The 22,717-nt window shown below is 49.3% G+C and overlaps 1 protein-coding gene across 10 annotated transcripts in view; it reads right to left on the minus strand.

Moving 5' to 3' along the window:
* Positions 1-22,717, minus strand: part of PRR5L (proline rich 5 like) — a 73,397-nt gene that overhangs the window by 30,825 nt on the left and 19,855 nt on the right. For 9 of the 10 annotated variants that reach the window (XM_025879180.2, XM_025879183.2, XM_025879182.2 and 6 more), the window contains 2 exons: positions 21,205-21,285; positions 7,966-8,014 (listed from right to left, as the gene is read on the minus strand). In XM_025879180.2, the coding sequence (XP_025734965.1) occupies positions 7,966-8,014; positions 21,205-21,285 (130 nt within the window). The remainder of the gene's footprint in view (positions 1-7,965; positions 8,015-21,204; positions 21,286-22,717) is intronic. The other variant, XM_025879189.2, reaches the window with a different exon arrangement.

Below are 22,717 nucleotides of genomic sequence, written 5' to 3' on the forward strand. Positions count from 1 at the left end.
AGGAGAACAGGGAACCCGTTAGGCTTGGGGGTGGGGAGGACACGGACCCCCATCTTCCCAGGGGAAAGAACTTTCCATATAGTGGGAATTTTGTAAATGTTAAGGCCACTGGCCACCCGCCTCTTCTACTGCTTTAGGAGTGACGATGATGATGATGATGGAAGGACAAGAGAGTTACTTACTGATTTTTACTCTTGTCAGGCACTGTATTAAACCCTCTGCATGCACTAGCTCATGATACCTTTGCCACAGACTGTGCCCATTTTACAGACAAACAAATCGAGGCTCGGAGAAGCAACCAGCAAATGTGAGACCAGAACCGGCACCCGGGTTGGTCTGAATCCAAACCCAGGTCTTTCTCCCATTCTATGCCCCTGGTATATTTTAGCAATGATAATAAAAAATACAAAGCCACAAATTACCATATGTTGACTGTTCCCTCTGTACCAAGCGCTTTGCACATAGAACATCTCCTCTAGGAACCATAACAACCTTCTGAAGTAGGCATCATGATCACAACTAGCTTACCACTCAGAAAACTAGGCTCAGAGAGGTTAAGTGACATGCCTGCAGTCACCCAGCCAGTAAGGGTTCCAGCAAGGACCGGGATCCAGATGTACCTGGCAGAAGGGCTGGTGCTTTCAGCCGTCATGCTCTCCTGCCCTGTCGCCTGGAAAGACTGCCTATGTCCTCGCCCACAGGGGAAAGTAAAGGGGACCCATTTCCAGTTCACACGAACTGGGCGCTGTTGGCTTAGCAATCTCGGGTGAGGTCACTCAGTGCCACCACAAAGCCTCCATCCATCTGGGTCATTCCTGCTGCCCGACCCTGCTACCAGCGTCCCAAATTCTGCCCCTCCAAAAATACTTTCTCTGGGCCTCCCTTCTCTGCTATCTACTCACTGTCTCGCAAGGCAAACACCTGGCTCCCAAGCAGATTCCATTCCCAAACGAGACATTCTTTCCGACTCCCCTCTCTGCCTCCTGAGAGCTTGTGTTAACCGGCAATTCTACTTTCAGGCATGTTTCCAGTGATACCCAGGTCTACAAAGGTTCCTGGCGTTGGCACCCAGCCAGCGATGGAAATGGTGGGCCACCTCTTTTTTTCCCCTCTGCGACTTTGAAAGTTCAGTCGTCATCTCTAAGGATGTCTGCATTTCCTGTGAACCTGGATACCTTCCTAGATAAGCAACAAGAAGGCTCATAAACACGACTCACCCCCAAGCCCACAGAGTTCCTAATAAACCAGTTCTGGGGTGTGTGTGTGTGTGTGTGTGAGGGGGCATGAGGAGACCAGACAGAAATCCCCAGAGGGAGTGTGAAGAAGATTTAAAACTCGTTACAAATGCTAATTCTTCATTTAGTACCGTTTCAGTGGTCATTAAGAGGGTGAACTGGGGCTTTTAACAAAGTTGTTTTAGGGGCACCTGGGTGGCTCAGTCGGTTGAGCGTCTGCCTTCAGCTCAGGTCACGATCCCAGGGTCTGGGGATCGAGTCCCACATCGGGCTCCCTGCTCAGCGGGGAGCCTGCTTCTCCCTCTGCCCCTCCTCCTGCTTGTGCGCTCTCTCTCAAGTAAATAAATAAAATCTTTTTTTTTAAAAAGTTGTTTTACAAGGAAGCCTAAAAACAGTCCATGTCTGTTTCACTGGACACCAAAACAAATAAAATTTAAAAACACTGAAATTTCTTTTCCCTGGGGTTTTTCAGAGGATGTCATAAGGGCATCCTTTAACATTTAAAGTAGAACCCAGAAGATTTTTCTCCTTTGGCCAGATGGCCTGGGTTTGATACCTGCTCTCCCTTTCCCTAGCTGTGCGATCTTGGGTAACCTCCTTTCTCCGGACTTCAGCTGCAGTATCTGTAAAACGGTAAGAGCAAAATCTTCCTCATCAGCTGTCAGGAGGAATAAGTAACGTGGCCCGGGGAAAGGGCTTAGTGCGTTTCTCAGACTTGAGTGGGCATCAGAATCACGGACACTTTCTGATTCTCTGAGTCCGAGGTGGGGCCTGAAAACTTGCTTTTCCAACACGCTCACAGATGGCGATGAAGATGCCAGTCCAGGGACCACACTCCCGAGAGCCAGCAGCTTAAGACAGTGCCTGGTGCATAAATGCGACATAGTGTTAGCCGTCGGGGCGGTCATCGCTTTGGTCCTCCTTATAGGTCTTTGCCAGCCTCAGAAAAAGTTGCCCTGTTGCTTTCCACGCCTAACAAGTATTTCTCAGCCCTTCCAACTCAGTCGTTATTCCTTGTGGGCCACTGAACTGCTGCACGTGTCCCCGGGTCTGAACACCACGTGCGTTTCCAGCACCCCCTCCCCCCACACACACCTGCCGCCCTCCCTCCATCGGTGCCCTTGAGCCCGGCTGCTGCCGGCTCTACAGGAAATCACCCAATTTCATAAATAATGGTTTCCTGAACACACGTCTCGTGTGGAACGAGACCCTTACATGATATAAGGAGGAGTTCTGCTCCCGTAGAGCTAAGAAGGATTATAAAATCCCTAATTAATTACACCTCATCTGCGGGTGAGATACGTCCAGCGTTTCGCACCTATGTGTTCCTTCCTTCGCAACTGAATGTGCAGAACCCTAAGGCCAGTGAGGCTAAAGGCCTGCCATGTCAGCGTGCCCCTTGAGTTTCATCTTGATCTCAATTATATGAAGACTTATGGTTATCAGTTTCACCAGACCCATCCTTTCCACTCATCTTCATAAAATTTGAGAAAAGTCCAAAAAAATATTCAAATAATTGCACAGAATTATCCCACAAAGCTGCTAAAAGGTAACAGGGCGGGCTGTCGGGCGTCCCCCCACTGAGAGTAGCCTGAAACATCCAGGAGTCCTTCTCAAAGCCCCCAGACGGGGACCACCCCATTTTCTCCCCTCACAGCAGCCTAGGAAAGCTTCCAGCACCCCCCCCCTCCGCCCCACATATTTACAAACTCCACAATGCCTTTCTTCCAAGTATTGGCCAAATCTGAAACACAACCTGTAACAATGTTCTCACCTAAAGGCATCATCCCCTCCCCTCTTCCTTGTCTTTTCGCTGGAGCTCAGCTATTTCAACACCCCATCCCTTGCTACCCTCTGTCCACCTGATCATCTTTTTCTACTTGGGGAATCCCATCAGTTGGAGAAGACTTCCCAGGCTGACCAAAGAGGAGCTGAAACTTTTCTCTCCTATCCCATTTGGGTTTGGGGGAAAAAAAAATCACATACGAGTGATTTTCCCCATTCTTTATCATCTCTCCACCCAGCTAGCTGTGGATTCTAACCAGTCCCATCTTTGCCCCTACAAAATCTACTTATTCTGGGCCTCTTTGGAAGCCTTTACCATTCATTCAGGTTTTCAGTTAACACGACACAGTGTGGTATGCATCTATATCCCCGTTCTGCCTGCAATCTCCAACTCCACAGTGGCCACGATGCTTCGATGTTTCCTTCTTTGGCTCTGTCATAAACCCTCAGTGAATCTTCCCTGATAATGAAGAGCTAAGGAGGAAACTGGCCTCCTGGGACTCTCACAGATATGGGTAGTAGGGGGGAGGTCTTTATATCAAACGATACCAGGCCATCCATCACCTTTAGGCATTAGGGTGACTAAATTTCCCCCATTCCTAGGTACTATCTCATTCAGAGCCACTGATGATAGACAGTTTCTTTCTTTTTAAGATTTTATTTATTTATTTATTTGACAGAGAGAGTCAGTGAGAGAGGGAACACAAACAGGGGGAGTGGGAGAGGGAGAAGCAGGCTTCCTGCAGAGCAGGGAGCCTGATGCGGGGCTCGCTTGGGACCATGACCTGAGCTGAAGGCGGACGCTTAACAATTGAGCCACCCAGGCGCCCCAGAGTTTCTGTAGCAAGCAAAACCAAAAGGAATTTAACTTTCTGGGCTTAGGGGAAAGCTTGCAGCAGCCACGGCAACGCCAGCAGATACAGGAACACAGAAAACGCTATCTGCAACCCCTCGCATCCCCATGCCCCGCACCACCAAGGTGGTTAAGTGCTAATTAGGTGATAGAAAAATGCACAGCATTTCATATCATTGGTTTCCAAACTTATAAGGAATGAATTATCCCACAGAGCTGTTTCCATGATACAAAGTTCCCCTGGGAAACCCCAACCCTCCTTCCAGGCGCAATGCAAAACAGAGGGAAAAAGAAAATACTGGAAATGTCAGATATTGGGGGGGGGGTCAGTGTCTTCTGGAAATCTATCTGTGCTTCTGTGGCTCAGACGCCTGTCTCCTGTGTGTGTGTAGACACAAGATAAGTACTGTTTTTCCACCTGCTTCCCCTCTGCCTTCACCTCAGGTCATTTTCATTATTCTTCACTGAAGATATTCTTCTGTGACTCTTTCTTTAAAGCTACAAAATGAGAATATTCACTTTCAGAAGCAGCGTCACAAAGAAGGCTTTGTAAGTAGAGATGTCTGGGTTGGGGGTCTGGGTCCCAGGAGATGGGAGTCCATTGCTGAATGCAGATGCCCAGGAGGAGGCCATCTGATCCTCTACATAGAGAAGCCCAGTACCCAAGGAGCCCATTCATCATCTTCACCAACAGCCACATCCATGGTATTGGGGTCTTCCCTGTCCACCCCTGGGTTCTGTTCCTTATTCGTCCCCAGACCTTCTGCCCTCCTCCTTGCTGGAGGAATGTTCTTCCTGGAGCCCATTCAGACTTTCCATCTGCCAGTGAATTGTGAAGGCTGGCCTCTAGAACCCTCCCTCCTGGATGCCCCTCCGCCCCTCCATCCTCCCTCATGGAGAGTTCTACTTGGCGTGGCTTTGGGACCAGCCCATTTCAAGAGGTGCCTAGCACGGGGCTCTCCAAACCCGATTCTCTCTTGAACCACCTTCAGCATTTGGCCATAGCCGGGACCGCCTAAACTGTTACTCTTTGCAGACTATTTTTCTTAAATCCATCTGCTTTTAAAACATACATATGTCTAAAAATGAAACTATAGTAACATCAGGTGCCATAAATAGAATGTAACTCAACCATCAACTCCATGCAAAAAAAAAAAAAAAAAAGTTATGAAATCCTAATTAGTGTCCCTAGCTGAAGGCTCTACAGTTGAGGTCTGCTCTGTCTTCCTGAAACACGATCGCCAAGTCCCGCAGAAGTGTCAAAGACACTGGTGCAAACCAAGACGCTCTCTGGCACAATCAGCAGCGCTAAAGGAAAGAGAAGGGAAATAATTTCCAGCCCCGAAGGTGAAAGTTATTTAACGCCCCTGCCTCTACCACCTAAAATCATCTATCTCCCTCTCCCCCAAGAAACTTTACTGAGCGTCTATTCTATGCCAGGTACCTTCCAGGGACTGGGGAACCAGACACCTTTTTTAAAAAGGGCTCTGCTCCTTATATGAGACTTAAGACCTACATTTAAGCAGACAGCTCGACAGCATCCAGGCTAGCTCTCTCTCCCATCTAGCACCTTACACTAAGGAAAAACCCAGATTCAAAACTGTGAAAACCAGTTCCTACCCCACACTCTGAGACTCACTATTCACCAAGCAGTTTGTCTGATTAAGCTCTCGATAGAAAAAAAAAAAAATGACGTGTGGTTATTTGTTAAGTGTTTGGCATAATTGTAAGCAGCATTAACTGCCCCCAAAAACCTCAGGGCTTCCCAGATAAACAAGTCCCCACCCAAATGCCCTTCCCCACCCGTCCTAGGGGTAAGCCCCCCATGTCAAAAGACAACTGACATTTAAAACCCGATTGAAACCACACCAAACTGTCTATTTTAAATGTCAACGAGAAAGGCAGCCGGCTGGGCAGGTTCCTCCAGGACTGATTGAAAAACCACTTCTCTGGGGTTGGACTTAAAAATCAATCCCTACAGACAGCAAGAGGAGAGGCTGAAGACAAGACTGACCTTTGAGTCAAGGGCAACAGAGATGATTCACATTTGTAACTAATTACCTCTTTCTTAATCCTTACGTTTGTCTCTCCCTGGGCCGGGGCCTTGTTTTGAGCAGCTGAGACATCTGAGCCAACTGAATTCCAGGCTTCCGTTGAGTCTTGCTTTGTCCAAATTTATAGTGGCCATTTTCTGCTCTGTGCATGTGCGTGCGTGCATGTGCATGCACACGTGTGTGTGTGTGTGTGTGTGTGTGTGTTTTAAAGGACTGACATCTGTCATTCTTTAAAAGTGCACATAAGGGGCGCCTGAGTGGCTCAGTAGGTTAGGCGTCTGCCTTCGGCTCAGGTCGTGATCCCAGGGTCCTGGGATGGAGCCCCGCATCAGGCTCCCTGCTCAGCGGGGAGCCTGCTTCTCCCTCCCCCTCCCCCTGCTGCTTTCCTGCTTGTGTGCTCTGTCAAATAAATAAATAAAAAATCTTAAAAAAAAAAGTGCACATAAAAGTTTAAGCTTCCTGAATCTTGGTAAAAAAAAAAAAAAAAGAATGCCTGTGTTGTTTTTAAGACCTAAAAACTCTTTAAACGGTCCTAAAAGTATGTTCTCCTTGGATATGGAATAACACCACCAACCTGAAACCAAGATGTTTTCTGTTTTTATGTTACTTTCCCATTAAAAGGGATGGATGACACCTTAGAATAACAAATATGCACACATATAAATTGAATGACCACTCTGTCTTCCTCTGTGCTCGTCACTGTTCTTGACACTTAACAAATAATAATTAGTCCTCACAACAACCTTATAAGGTTTGGTCCTATTACCCTTGTTTTCCTAGAACAGAAAACTAAAACAGAGAGGTAAAGCAAATTGCTCAGGGTCACACAGCTAGTACGTGGCTATGCTGGGCACTGAACCCAGGTAGTCTGGCTTTAGGGGGCACGATCTTGACCACTCCCCCACTCTGTCCCCCCACTTCCCTCCCCACACACTAGGTGCTGAGTACTTTACGGATGTCATTTCATGTAAACCATACAATGACCTCTAAGGTAGGTCATATTTTTATTCCCATTTTACAGATGGGGAAAACAAGGCATTTTGCCCGAGACCACTCAACTAATAAGTGAAAAGCAGGAACTCTGACTTCACCGAAGTGTCACCCAGTGAGTTACTCAGTCAAACAACACGTCCCCATGCCCTCCCCATCCCCATGTGCCTGTGGTTAGAATCAGGAAAACAACCTGTATCAGTGGATTAGAGACCATCCTCTAAGTGAGACTGGAACCTTGAGTTCAATAGCCCCGTAACAACAGGGTTTTGGCGGGAGGGACGTCAGATCCCCCGATCCAATCATCTTTAACAGGACAGACCGGGAGGCTTAGCGACCAGAAACAACTTGGCTGAAGGGTACCTATAGTTACAGTGATTTAGATGCCATCCATGGGGGTGGGAGGGAAGGTCACTAAAGCAGCAATTCTCAAAGTGTGGTTTGGGGTCCCACGAGAGATCCTTAGACCTTTTCCACATGGTCAAAACTATTTCCTCAGTAACCCGAAACCACAATTTGCCCTTTTCCTTGCATCCTCCATGGGTGTACCATGCAATTTTCCAGAGACTACATGATGTGCAGTACCGCAACAGACTGAATGAGAAACAGATATGAGGATCCAGCTACCTCCTCTGGAGCCAGACGGTGCAGAGATTTGCAAGCATAAAACAATGCCGCTCTTCTGTTTTGTTTTGTTTTGTTTTTTATTCTAAAAAAAAGCCATCTTTCAGGAAAATGCTGCTTAGGCTAATGTGTAATAGGTTTATTACTTAAATGAATTAAATATCTTAAAGTTTCTTGGGTTTCATTTCCAATATGGTGAAAACAGAGATAACCCAAATAAGTGGTCATTTTTAAGAGCATAAAGGAGTCCTGAGACTAAAAAAGCCTGAGAACTGCTGCCCAAGATCATCATCTCCATAAAAAGAGGGACCACACTGGCCCTGCCTGTATCAGGGACTCGGTGTCTGTAATTTTGGATGTTGAAGGAATGGTACATGCATCCACATACACTATAATGGCAGATACTCAGACCCACGCAGCTTACCTGGAAATAGTCTGTAATGAAGGATCCAAGCTCACTCTTCAGCAGCCTCCTGGGGAGAGAGAAATACCGTCAAGCAGCCCTTGATGGTACAGCCCCTGGTGTCCAGTTCATAGACACATGACAACGATGGAGTGCTCGCCAGTGGTATAGGGGCCAAGGCCAGGTCTAAGAAGGGAGTGTGCTAGGCTCGAGTAATACCTCTGCACAAGAGTTATTAGGGAATTCAGGCAATGGAAATCCTACGGGGGATCCAGGCAGCCACAGAAGATTCTTTTTTTTTTTTTTTTTTTTTTTTAGAGAGAGAGAGAAAGAGAGAGAGCAGGGGGAGGGACAGAGAGGGAGAGAGAGAATCCTAAGCAGGCTCCACACCCAGCACAGAGCCCAACACGGGGCTCGATCTCACGACCCTGAGATCATGACCCAACCACAGGAGATTCCAATAGTGTTGGCAGAGGCAAGCCAAGGCACCTGGCTTCATGCGAAGGAAAAAAAAAAAGCAAAGAGGAGAAAGACTATAATTTTGGAATCCTCCATATTGGCAGACTTTATGGTTTAAAACACATGTATGGTTTGCCATACATTCTTCAACCCAAGACTGTGAAGTATGTGTGAGAGGAGAGTAATCATTATCCCTCCTATGCAGATAAAGAAACGGAGGCTAAGAGAGGTCCTCGGAATAAGTCAGCGGCAGAGTTAAGATTCAAACCCAGGTCTTCTGCAAATTCAACATCTTTCCCCATAATCCCACCCTGTCTCTCCTCCAAATCCACCAGGACATTCAACTTGGTGCCATGGTTGGGCCGGTCTTGCCGCCCATCCCCGAGGGACTGAGGAAGCCTCCAAAGGGGGCAACAACTGAGAAAAGAGATTTTACTCAACCAGCCACAAACATTTATTGAGCTGTCCTTCATGTGCCAGACATTGTGCCAGCACCAAGTATGCAGAAGTGAACAAACAGAGGAGGTCTCCGTGCTGCGGATCAAGAACATGCTCATAAAGACACTTGCAAGATGATTTCAGAGTCTCGAGAGCTCAAAAGAATTTTTAAAAAATAGAGGTATTGGCACCAGACCCCCTTCTCCCTCTGACAAACCATGGGACTGGCCCCATTGCTATGGCTCCCAGAGCCGGTGAGTTCCCTGGGGGGTACACTCTTCACCACTTCAAATGAGTTCACTGACCCATCCCACCAGTCATGGTCATGAAGGGGCAAATGCTCAGGCTTCTGACAACACCTGCGGCTCTCCACTCCCCCCCACAAGAATGTGTTCCTCACATGTCGCTGGAGGAGAAACAGGAAGTTACAGCAAGGTATCATTAGGTGCAGACCACAGACGCAACAGGATTGCCAAAGAAAAAGAGGGAGACCTCCATGATCTAAATTCTCATATCAGAAAGACCGCTGGGAAGCTGCAAACACATGCTGAGCTAGGAAAATACCTTCCTTTTCCCATGACCGACAATGTGCGTGTGGTGGATACTGCATTTTGAAATCCAGTATCACGGCGGGCTCCTGGAAGGCCACCCCACAAACACAACCCAGCAGCTCTCCCAGATGTGGGCAGGTCTGACAAGAGGCGGGGGAACCTTCATCAATCAGCAGGTCATGGGCCGGTCGCTCATCATTGCTCTGGGAGGCTAGAGGCTTCTCTCAGGCAGAAACAGAAACCTAGGCGGCAGCCCCAGGTGGAGGCTTTCAAACAGGAAGAGTCAGGGAGGCTGTTTCTGACTGCTAGAGGGGAGGTACCCCCGAGCAAGGTCTTCATGGCCACTGGGAAGCCTCGGAACCATAGGTGAAGAAGCCAAGCTTCCTCAAAAGGTGGAAAAACAAGTCCTAATAATAACGGGTTACCCCAAACAGAGTTTCCCAAGCACTTCTTGGGTACTCATGATGCTGAGGGATGGACACGGCTCTGAGACCAAGGAATGGGTTATGGAATTGGTGTCCCTGAGGAATCCATGCTGGGAAACTGTGCTCATGAAGATGCTTCGGGTAAAGTGCAAGGAGAAAGAGGTCCGTGGGAAGGGTAGTCCTTCAAGGTCAACTGCTATGGGAAACCCTCCCGGAGCACAGTGGAGGAGGGATCCATGTAAATGTGAGCATCGTTAATTGAGGCTGGACGTGGTTAACAGGTGATTACTGCCCAGGGACTTTTCAGGGCAGGACTTGGGAGCATCACCACGCTACCCAACTGAGGAATCCGAGAAGCATGGTCCCCGACCGATCACGGGAGGCAGAAAGGCTGCAGCTCACGGTGAGGGGGAGGTACAGCACCTTCCGGTCCTGCCAGGGCTGCCACCAGCTGTGGCCACGGCCAGAATTCTGCAGAGCATTACGGGGAGACAAAGCTTGCGGGAGAAACCGGCTGATAAAGGAGCAGAGGCTAAGGAGGGAACTTGACACAGCCGCCAAGACAAAGGCACAGCAGAAAGACTGAAGCTTCTAGGGCTGAAGCTAGAAGCAGCCATACCAGGAGCAGCGAGATGGTGATGGAGAAGAATGAGCAGCGGAAGGCTAGGAGATGCTTCTATCACACTGAGAACTCAGATCCTCGGTCCCTTACTGAGGAGGAACCAGACACAGGAATCTGCACAACGATCCGCTCTCTATACTTTCAACCTAATTAATGGACTATTTCTGACCGGGTATAGTAAGAGAACCAGACATATGTCCCTTCCTCAATCCTGAGTTCAAAACCCTGTCCGCCAGGTCTTGTTTATACAGACTTAGCCAAACAGAATAGACCCCATCGGATCAGTTAAGTCAATATTCTGTTGTCCTGGGGGCGAAGGGTGCCAATCACGAAGTGGTTCTGTCCCTTACAAAACTTGTCCTACTTCGGAGCATGTTATGTGTTAGACAAGGTCACTGCATATATGTACGGAGTTTTTGTAGCAGCAAAATAAAGGAATCAACACAAATGGGCACCAATAAAGTACTCGTAAAAAACTGTTTCATTCTTACAATGGAATTTTATGCAATTGTTAAAAAAGAGAGAGAGAAGAATTCTAATGGTACATAAAGATCTAGGTTATATTAAGTCTTAAACAATGCAAGATGCTGAACAGTGTGTATAATATGCTACCTTGTGAAAAAATAAGAGAAAAATAAGAATATGTATTTTTATTTACAGAATACCAATTAACTCAGTTGTCACATCTGCTCTTTGAACTTAACTGCTCTGGAACAGCAATGTGATTTGGTTTCCAACAGGCCCTTTGAACTGAAATAGATAGCACCTTGATTTTCAAGCAGGCGAAGCACGTATGCATTTTAAAAATTACATATAAATGCACTGGGCTTTGTCCCCTCTTATCCATCTCCCCAAGTAAGGAGCTGGAGAAAGTTGAAGCTGTTGCTGGAAATTAAGTAGGGCAACAAAACACTTTAGCAAACTTTATTCCCGGAAGTTAGGAGGAGATACAGACCCCAGTCTGTGGACCTCCTACAAATTGTTGAGTGTCCCCGGCTGCTTTTCCATATATATGTTCCTTCCATATGCATAAAGAAGGTCTGGAAGAATGTCTGATAAACTGCTGTTATAATAATTCTCTTGGGGGGGTATTGAATGAGAACTGGGTTTCTGGGGTACAAGAGAGGGAGATTCTTTATGGTATAACTTACTATATATTTAAAATTTTTGTACCCTGTGAATCCTATAAAAAAACATTAAAAAAATTTTTTTAAATTTAATTTACAAGAATCACCACCAGGGTTACCACCGAATGGCTTGCAGCCGAGAAGAAATTCTGGGAGGGAGTTCCCATCAAGGTTGCAATGTCAGGAAGCAGGTGCTCCCAGGGATCGAAGAATCCCACAAGGCCAGAGAACCTGCCAATCCAAACCCAAACTCAGCCTGGCAGCCTGAGAATTCAACCCAGAGAGAAAAGTGGGGAGGAGGCCAGAGCTGGCCCAACCATCGGAGAGCAGACTGCCGCTGAGTCATACTGCAAAATCTCCAACCGGTTTCTATACTCGGTGTTTATCCTGCTTGCACTTGGTTTACAAGGAAAGAGTACTTCTGAAAAACATGATCTTAGCTGAGCTGAGAGAAAGAGGGATTTTCCACCCCTCTGTCTTAATACACCAGCTCCAGGGGGATCTCGGCAGGAGCTTCCCTCCAGAGAGGGAACAGAGATCCACAAATTCATTCGCCAAATCACAGCCATTTTCTGAACACCTGCTCTGTGTCAGACATGGTCCTAGCTGCTAGGAGAAGGGATGAACGGAGCTTGGACAGGGATTTCTTCCCACCGGGGCCACGGTCTCGGCAGGCACGATAGCACCATCGTCCCCCAAAACAGAGAGTACAAGTGTCAAGGGGTTAGAGAGGCACAAACCTAAACTCAGAGGTCAACTCACCGCTTAACCTTCCTCACTAGCTTTGCCAGTTTAGTTTGCAAAGCACAAGAAAGGAGAGCAAAGCAGGAGAAATGACAAGGGAATTAATGAGCCTATGGTTTGTGGTTCCCTAGATGCAAAAGAGATGAAAACTCTCATCGCCGATCCCTAGGATGCGTGTTCTGGCTAAGACACGGGGGCTGAGAACCTGGCAGCCCCCTTCCACTTTCTCCACCCTCTCCTAGGGTATTTTCCCTGAAAACAGGAATGTAATTCCTTGCTGGAACAAATAAATAAAAATAAGGCATAAGAAATAAATTGCTTCTAGGATGGAGCTGGATGATTTCTCACCCCCCAAATGAAGTTTACTAAGCACTTACTAGGTGCCAGGCACTGCAGTTCACAACATACACAACACCTGTTTCCTCTCTTAAGCCAAAAACAAAGCCATAAGGTCGTAGTAATATCTCTGCTTTTTAAACACAAGGAAAACGACCCTCAGAGGTCAGTACGGAGGGCGTGCAGTAAGTACAGGACAGAGATGAGAGAGGCCTCATGGAGCGTGAGGACCTGGACTGAAGCCTGTTGTCAGTGATCACCTTTGCAAGTTAACATCACTGGTCAGTCCCTTGTACCCGTTCCCCAGCCAGAGTTCAGGCGTAACAAGGATACTACTCTGCGGATTACCGCAAGGGTTAAAGAGTTCATCCTGGACCAGTTAGTTCCCAGAACAGGCCTGGCGTGCCGAAGGCTGGGCAGGTGCATGCTGCCCAGGGTTGCAGACCCGGACACCCACACTCCCAAGAACTTGATCCAACGGCTTCTCAGCATCTTAAAAGTACAGCTGGACCAGCCCATTCCCAAGCCTGGCATGAGGGACCCAGGTGAAACTCACGAAGGGGGCCGGACACTAGGGCCAGACCTCACTGAATGAACAAAGGGTAACAAAGGTTGGATGGCGGGGCCAAACTTGGGGGGAAAATGAGGCTTGACTAAGATGGAAGTGACATCCCAGCTTACGGGGCTCTGGCTTTGCCTGCATCACATATGTGGCTTCCAGGCACACAGAATCCTGCTGCTAACCACCACCACCAGCAGCCACAGAGCTGGAAGGAAGTGGGGACCTGGGAGTAATGGCAAAGGAACGCTCATGTGGATCCAACCCAAAAGGGAAACGGGGCACGAAGTTCAGTCAGAAGCCAGAAAGGCCACAATAGGGAGAAAAATGGGGAACCACTCAATGGCCTGTATTATGTCACCCCCTTCTCCCCGCCTAAGGCTAGACACCACCCCAGATGACACGGTTTCCTGTTATTACACAGACCCGCCAACTCGCCCCGCACTGTCTTGTCAACTCAACTTCCCACTTCTGTGGGCTTGAAGAGTAAACAAGGCTGGGCCGGAGCCGGATCCTGGCTGGTGGAGAGGTACGAGGACCCCAGGGGGGCAGGCGGCGCAGGAGCGGCCCAGAGGATGGAGAGAAACCACCTCGGGTACGAGCCACCACGTCCTTGGCACAAGGGGAAGACCCAGAGCCGCAAAACCCCAGGGGAGGAGGCAGCAGTTTGGAGACAGGAGTCACGGGGCTCATGGCTCCCCAGCATCTGTCAGGACGGCCAGATGAGCTGTTCAATATTTCCACGTCATCTGGCTACTAGGGGCTGCCCCAAGTACTCAGGCCCTCCAACCTGGCTCTTTAGCAGGATCCAACCCGACCTCCTCATGATCCAGGCCCTGTTCCTGATACTGTAGCTGGTTAGTACCCCCCAACCTGACTGCTAACTCCCCCAAAGATCCCCTCCCTCATTTCTGCAACAGGACATATTTTAAGGAGGTAGCCTCTTTATGCACTGACATGCAAATGCCCCTTTCCTCCTTGGGTCCATTTTATTAGGGCCCACTGGAGGGGGTGTCCATGACTCAGGTAAAATGTGAAGACTCCCATACCTCTTGGTTTCCTGCACCCTAGTGGCTGGCAGTGAGGACAGTAAAAAAAGATGGAGGCCACCAACAAAGAGCTTCCGTTGGCCCTCCTTTTCCTTCTTTGTTTTTTAAGATTTTATTTTTGTGTAATCTCTACACCCAAGGTGGGGCTTGAACTTACAACCCTGAGATCAAGCGTTGCACACTCTACGGACTGAGCTAGCTCATCATGTCACCTGCACGATGCTCGGCAATTGGCACGCAGCATTGCTCATTCCCCAATGCCTCCGGGGTAGGAATTTATCCTCATCTTGCAGATGGGGAGGCTGATGCTCAGAGCCTTGCCCGGGGCCATACAGGTAAATCCTCACCCCAAGTGAGGCCGACCTCAAAGTCAGCCCATGGTACCCCGCATGCTCACAGGGGCAGGTGGGCCAGGTGGGTGAGGGACGCGGGCGGGCATGAACAGCGGGGGCTGCAGCGTGCTCCTCGAAGGCCAGCAGCCAGGCCTTGGCTCCCCCTGACCACCCCCAGGCCAGACTACACGTCCAGTGTTACCTGATGTGAACTTTCCAGAGAGGCCTGGATTTTTAGGGGAGATACCCACATTTCTAAACACCGTAGGGCCAGCCACCACCACACGGGCCAGCCCCAGAGCTTTCCGATTTGTCACTTCCCTCTCACCACTCTCCCCGCCGCCAAAGTCGAGCGTGTTTAGCAACCAGAGCAGACACAGGGACAACACATGTACTCCGGCAGAGCCGCCGGAGCCGAAAAGAGACTCCACTTTAAGCCCTCCCACAGCAGGGTGCTCAGAAGACAATGCCCAGCCTACCGCAGGATCTGGTAACGAATCTATGCCCGGGGACGTCAGGCCTCGGTCTGGACACTGCGGGCTCTGCGTGCCTCTTGCGGCCTGCTTACTAGGTGTTTAAGAACACGGGGGGCTCGGGTTCAAATCCCAGCATGGCTACGGACCAGCTACGCGACTCTGGGCAAGGTGCCCCAGCTCACTGCACCTCTGTAAGACAGGGTCACAGTACCCGCCTCATAGAGCTGTGGTGAGTTTTAGAAGAACGGACATATTTAAAGCACGCAGAATCGAGCCTGGCACATGCTAAACACTACACAACTGTCTGCTATCAGCATCACCTCGGGGAGCCTCGCCTCAGACTCTGCCAGCCCGTGGGCCTCATCCAGACTCTGCTCCTTCCCAGCTCTCCCAGCCCTCACCCCGCCCCCCGGCGGCGGCGGGTCCCATGACCCTCAACAGACGCCCTCACAGAGATGGGAAAACCTGAGGTGCATTTCCCTTCGGGGGTGAGGGGGCTTAGGCAGCCCAAATGACTCAGAAGGAGGGCGTTTCAACTCAGACCCGTCAAAGATCAAGCACAGTTCTTGGAACCTCCTCTTTCCTTGAAAATCTCTGGGGTTTCCTCCACGCCACCTCCCTCCCAACAAGAACAGAAGCAGGGTGGTTGGAGAGAGAAGGAAAAAGTGAGTTTCCTGCCTCAGGCCTGCTGCAGATAACTCATCTCTGGCTTCCGGAAACCTCGCCTCTGAGCATTCATTTCTGCAGAGGAAGAAAAATCCTGGGGAGGAGCAGGGGTGGGGGGGGCATGGAGACAATAGTAACAAGGAGGTTATGTCCTCAGTTGCCCTTTCCGCCTGACCCTTACCTGCTCATCCTCCAGATTTCACCTTCCCCCAAATAATTACGAGCCCATCCTCTGCACTCCCTGGCACTCTGGATTCTGCTAGCACCGCACTTGAGACACGGTATCATCACCGCCTGCGCAGGGCCCCGCTCTCACTCTGCAGGCAGCTCCCCAAGAGCTAGAACCACCTATTTCAACAGCCTCCCCCAAACCTGGCCCAGTATCCGACACAGCATCCACGAACATCCACTGATGACAGGAATAAAAGAACCAGTGACCCCTGCCTTCTCCCTCCACACAACCCCCCACACCAAGCAAAAAGCAAAAGCACTTGCATGGGTTCTTATAAGAACCAGTCAATGAAAATCATAGGTTTCTCACACTCTGCTAACCTTCGTGGTCACACACCATCGGTAGAGTCGTTGGCTGACAAGAATGTTCAGGAAGAGCATGCTCTGGTGTGTCAGGGAGTTTGGCCACTCTTGTTCCTGAGAGAGCTCACGGAACCCAAACCTCAGACCCAGAGGCGTCCCCACTACCAAACTGCAGCCCCACCAGCATTGAGGCCAGGGACGGTATTACAAACCACATCAATGTCCCACAGAGAATTTAAACCAAGAGGACATCCAGGACCAGCTCCAGTCAGGGCAGATGGAATTTTAGGGCAGGCAGAGTCGTAGACTGTGAGGACCCGGGATCTCACTAGAACAGGTCTATTCTAAAGGGTCATCTTCTTGCCTTTAGGGATGTGACAACATGTAAGTCCTGCTTTCTAAGGCAATTCTGATTTACGGTCTTCATACTGACTGACCATATGCCCTGACTTGTTTGGGGAAAATTTGCTGCTTTATTGAGGTATGACACTCCTGACGAATTTGTTCTTAAGGGGTCTCCACATCCTTCCCTTGATATAATAATAATGTGTTTTAAAACTTGCCCATTGTTACCAAGATTCTTCCTCATGGCTACTCCAAAATCTACCTGCTAAAATTTAAACTGGAACTCACTTTTGATGACCGAAAGACCAGGTGTTCGTAATGACTGCATTAAAAAACCTAGTTACATAAAACCTCTGTCTTCCCAGTCACACTTTGCATCCACCCACGTTTAAATGAACTCATGTTTCCCAGGCACGTACGAACCCCACTGTTAGAAAGAAGGCCAGGGCTGGCCACGGTGACCTGGGGACACTGATTTCGGCTTTGATTCTGGATTTGGACAATCCATCAAAGTTTATTACCATTTGGCTTGAGTCGAATGGAGAACTGAGAGAGTCATTTCCTCTCGTTCTTTTCTTTGTGGAAAGGACAAACAGCTGGCCCCTTGTGAGAACTCAGCCTCACCCAAACTTCAAGTCCAGCACATTCTTGGAGGAGCCCGTCCTGGACCTCTCCATTTCAAAGTGAGCTCACTGCATCCAAACTGCTAGAAGAATCTTTACACAATACCATCCGTGTGGCGAGTCACCACACTGCCCTGTGCTCTCACACCTGGTCCATCCTTTATCACTTTATTATCACTAACATTTCACAAGGATAGGAGTAATAATGGCTAACATTTATTACGCATTGGACCCTGTACTCATGGCGTGTTTAGCATTATCTAGTCCTCCCAACCACCGTGAGGTTGGTGCTATTATTATCCCCGTTTTATAGAAGGAAAAACAGAGACCGAGAAAAACAAAGTAACTTCCTTGCCCAAGGTCACACAGCTAGTCTAGTCTTGATTCCCAGTCTCTCTGACTCTGGACACGACTCCCCCAACAAGTTAAAAAATTCTACTGGACCCAGCACAGATCTTCTGGCACAGAGACCTATCACAACTGACTGTCAAGTGGGCTTGAGAATCACTGGTCCTCTCTCCTTCCACATTCTCTTCCCTACATTTCTATTGCCCTCTGCCCCCACCCCCCATACACACACCCTCCACACTGGGCACACTTCAACCCTGTCGGGTTTATGGACCTGCTTCCAAAACAGAAAAAAAAAAGGAAAATCAAAACCCAAATGTCTCTGCGAAGGTGAACCAGAGAGGGGCAGGACTGTTCTGGCGTTTTCATTGCTGAAATGAGGGACAGTTGTGTTCATTCCCATGCAGGCACCTGCAGATGTGGGCATGCATGCAGGCCGGCTCACCTGACTCCACTTGGGACCGGGTCACACCTATGCCTGGCATGCCTTGCATGTTCTCAGTCAGACTCTGAGTGTCTGTGGTGTGAAAACCCATCTCCATTCTAACCACTCTCCTGGAGAAGGCCAGAGGAGAGAAGGCCCAGAACATCGGTAGCTGCAACTCTGGTTTTTGACAGCTTTGACATCTCCTGGGCTCGAGCCACATCTGGGCAATCAGTGTCAAACCCCACGCGTATCTCTCACCAGCCTGAAAATTGCTCAAAACGTAGGAAGGAACAGCCAGCCGCCGCCCCCCCTCCCACCCCCTAGACCCAACACTGGAAGGGAGTGTTGGGGGGGATGTCATGCTTCTCAGAGGGGTGTTAAGAATCGCAGCACATGATGGAAGATGGGGTCCCAGAGGCTTCGTGAAAGGAAAGCAGAAGGCCAAGACCATCTGCTTAACCTTTTTTCCAGTCTGAAACCTCTGATTCTACAATATGGTACAAAGAACACAGGTGTTGCTCTGGACTGACCTGTGTCCCTGCCAAACTCCTATGTTGAAGCCCTCCCCTCCCCGTGGGCTGGTTATTTGGAGATGGAGCCTTTGGGAGGTCATTAGGTTTCAATGAGGTCATGAGGGTGGGGCCCTCGAGATGGGATTAGTGACCTTAGAAGAAACCTGAGAGCCTGCTGAACACAAAGAGGAGGCCCTGTGAGGACGCAGTGAGCGGGGAGCCAGGGACCGGGCTCTCACCAGGAACCGGGCTCTCACCAGGAACCGGGCTCTCACCAGGAACCGAATGTGCTGGCCCCTTGACCTCAGACTTCCCACCTTCCAGAACGGTGAGAAGTAAATATTTACGGTGGAAGCCCCCCAGCCTGTGGCATTGGTTATGGCAGCCTGAGCAAACTAACACAGGTGTCTGAGACAGGGGTTCAAATCCCAACTCCACCCTTTCTATAGCTGGGTGAACTTGGACGAGAGTTATTTTATTTTTCTTATCCACAAGTTTATGGATAAACCACGAGAACAGTGGTCGCCTCACGGGTCTGTGAGGAGGGTCGGGCGGGCTGATGTACGCGAGAGGTGCTCTGAGCTTTTCCAGACTAGGTCCCTTCCCCCCCCACTCATGCAGCCTTAGTGCTAGGACAGCCCCCCCCCCATCAGCAACGCCTTCATGCACGCTGGGGCTCCTCTTGTCAATGGATGGCCTCCTGGTCCCATTCAGCCCACAGATGTGTTTTGTTTGACCTGTACTAATGTTTGGGGGAAATTCGGATTATTTATCAACATTTAAAAGCCAGGAAACTTCACATAAAAGTCTTAATTTCCGGTTGAGAAAGAAGTTGACATGTCACCAGCCCCACGTCCTGCCAGGGTGATCCGCAATCCCCTTTCAACAGAGGGTGAACTCTCACCTCCCTGCACCCAGGCCAGCCTCCCGCCTTCAGAAGATGCGCTGGAAACCTGAAGGCTTCTGAGTTAGCTACCCCCTGGGGATAAAAGGGCTGGTGGAAACTGCCGGGCCCAGTACTTTTCCTAGCTGCCCACAAAGATTTTAAGTACAATTTCAGGATCAGTCTGCCAAAGTGAGGAACAATTAGCACGTTCCTGAGTCACTGTTTTATTTATTTATACTTCCACTGTGAGCTAAAGAACCCTCCCGAAGAGGCCAGGATCTTAGTTCCTGGAGTAAAATACAGTTCTTGCAACCCAGGGGTTGGCTGACCCAGCTTTGCCCCTGTCACTCAACTTTGTGGGACCTCAGTTTCCTTCTCTGTAAAAGGAGGCCTTGGGCTAGACAAGCTCTATTGTCTCTTCCCGTACTTGTGTAATTACTATGTGAAATTCAAGCTCCTGGGTAGAAATTCAACACGCCTCAGTTTACTTCTGAGCCCTAAAGGTTTTAATGAAAGCAGAGCTCTTAAAACACCTCACTGACCCTTAACACAGGTCTTCACTAAAGGTAAACAGGACCCACATAAGGGCCTTTTTTATTGTTCTGCCCACTCCAGGGTTGGGTCTTTAGCCTTGACATTCTGCACTTAACACACCAGACAGGAAAGAACATCAGGGCATTAAAAGGCCTGATGTACAACCTTCGTCCCCAGGAGATCCTGACGCTCCGGGCTGTGCCTGCCTCTCTGTCCAAAACACAAATCTGACCATACCACCCATCCCCCAACTTCTGGTATTCTCTGCTCGTGGGTCTTTTCAATGCCACCACAGGACCTCTGGACCTGCAGTTTCACCTGGTGAATTCCCACTGGTCCTCCAGAAGATAGTACCAGTAGGACATCACTCGTGGCCTTGGCAAGATCAAGTCGTACGGACGGGCTTTCCTCACAGCAGCTGTCGAAGGCACGCTTCTACATTTTACAGGTATGATTAGTTGACCAGTGAGGATCTCCCTGACTGAATATAAATCCCAGGACAGCGGGGTCCACCTCGGTCTTTGCTCAGTGTTGTCTCTCCGGTGCCTGGCCAATAAGGAGGCACTCAAATATTTGCTGAAGGAGTGACTAAATTTATGAAAAGCTGACACAACTGGGAAGATTCTGGAAGACAAGAAACCCCTCAAGGACCACATCCTATGGAGGGTTGTATCACCAAAACTTAACCATAATGACAGCGACAACACACACAGTCATAAGAGCCCCCAGTACTGAGTGAGCTCTGACCCTGTCCTAACAGGTCATTTATACAATAACCCAACTTAAATCTTCACAAGAATCCTATGGAAGTAGGCACATTTCCCATCCGTGTTTCATGTAAGAGGAAACTGAGGCACAAAGAAGTTGGTAAGTCACTTAAGTCGGTAAAAGCAACAAGGGCAGCAGCATCCCAAGCAGTCTGGTTCCAACCACGAGGCCATCTTGCCCAATGTGGCACCTAATGGTTAAGCAGGGCACAATCCATATTTATAGAGTATGTGACATCTGCCGTATGTCAACCCGCCCCCTGCAGAGGTCCCCCTACAGACACTATACACAGGAATAAATGTATGAACCCTTTGTGGATCAGAAGTCTAGACAGATAAGGGTCTCAGAACTTAGTACCCATATGAGTCAGTAAAAGCCAACAGAAACAACAAGAACCAAGCAGACAAAAACTTTAAGCTAAGGCTTCCAGCCGGGCGCCCCCACTGCCCCAGCTCAGACCCACGGGGGGAAACGGCCCCTAACCGAGCCATCTACATACCTGATGTTTTCGTTCAGTGCATAGAGCTCATTGCTTTGCAAGCCGCCCCCTTTGAAGACGTTGATCACGGCAGTCTGGACACTACAGGGGAAACAGAAACCGGCCCTCGTTAGAGGATCTGCCTGCCAAGGGAAACCTCAATAAGCAGCTCAGGGCTAAAAGCAGATGCAAGGGCCAGAGAGCCCATGGCACAAACATGGCCCATTTTCCATCCCTGGAAATCCATCATGTCCTTCCCAGGGTCCTCGGAGAGAAAGGAAAACTGAGGCCAAGAAGATCCCAAAGCAGCCCCTCTCCCCCACCTTTCTCAAAGGCAAGCTGGTATTCCTCACTGGCCTCGCTGGCAGCCCTGATGGCAAACAGCATTCATGAAGGGCAGGTGGTGGGATCTGCTCTCAGGACACTGGGCCTGGAGAGATCCAAAATGGGGCCTGCAGCGAGCAGATGCCAACAGTGCCTGGGGTTCCTTCACTTAGGAGGTCCCTGTCCTCACAAGACAGCCTGCATGCCTGGGGCTGATATGAAATGCTAATTCCTTGCCTTTTTGGTAGGGTTACCTTGGAGGAGTTTCACTGAGGCTAGCCTCTCTTGCCCCTTCCGTTCCCCTCCTGTGAGGTGCAGAGGCAGTAGGGGGTTAGTCCCTGGAGGGGCCACAGTTAAGTCTTGACACCACGTGCTCTGGGGCACCGGCCCAATATTTCAGCAAGGAGCAGATTATAATCTTGTCTTTATCAAGGATCCCAGGTTTTTTTCTTTTTTTAAAAGAACACAGATCCATTCACAGCAAAACCTGTCAGAGCCCCTCTTCAACCCCCATCATAAGAGCTGTGCAAAAATGAGACAATCCAAGATGATTCAAAGTACAAAGAATCCAGTAATGCTTTAAAATAATGATGCATTTAATTCATCCAAAGAGTAACTGCTAGATATGATAAAGAGCAGCCCACAAGGATGCAAAACACAGTGTTGATTCAGTCTCTACTCAATGCTTGGCCTACAAAACGTTGGCCAGACACCACATAAAAGCGCGGTGTCTCCTTTCCCACCCTCCTGTGGCTCACAGGTACCGAGAGTCCCCAGTTTATACCACTCATTTGGCTTTCCACAGTTATATGTCTTATCTTCCAGACAAGTAATAGGTGACTTGAGGTTACTTACACAGCCCCACCCCTGGGTCCTCAAATAGACTGGGGTGTGACTAAGGAACATGAATAGTAACTGTAAATTCCAATCCAACTGTCCTGGGCCGGTTAACTCACTCCGATAGCCCAGAGGCCCCCAGGGACCCCCCTCCTCTCTCCTCAAACAAGGGAAGCCAGCAAATACATTGTCCACAGGAAAACATGCTGTCTTCATCAACTGCCTAGATGTATAATCACGACCTTCAGGAACAGAGCTCTCCAAAGGAGCAGAAGCTAAGCCTGTCCCCAGGCCCTGCTCCGGCTGGCCCTTGGCAGCCCTCCACTCCACGACTATTGCCCCCCCCCCCCCCCCCCCCCCCCCCCCCCCCCCC

The sequence above is a fragment of the Callorhinus ursinus genome, unplaced genomic scaffold, assembly GCF_003265705.2.
Source record: "Callorhinus ursinus isolate GAN/ISIS: 27379988/994484 unplaced genomic scaffold, GSC_fseal_2.0 scaffold21, whole genome shotgun sequence".
In the NCBI taxonomy this organism is placed as follows: domain Eukaryota; kingdom Metazoa; phylum Chordata; class Mammalia; order Carnivora; family Otariidae; genus Callorhinus; species Callorhinus ursinus.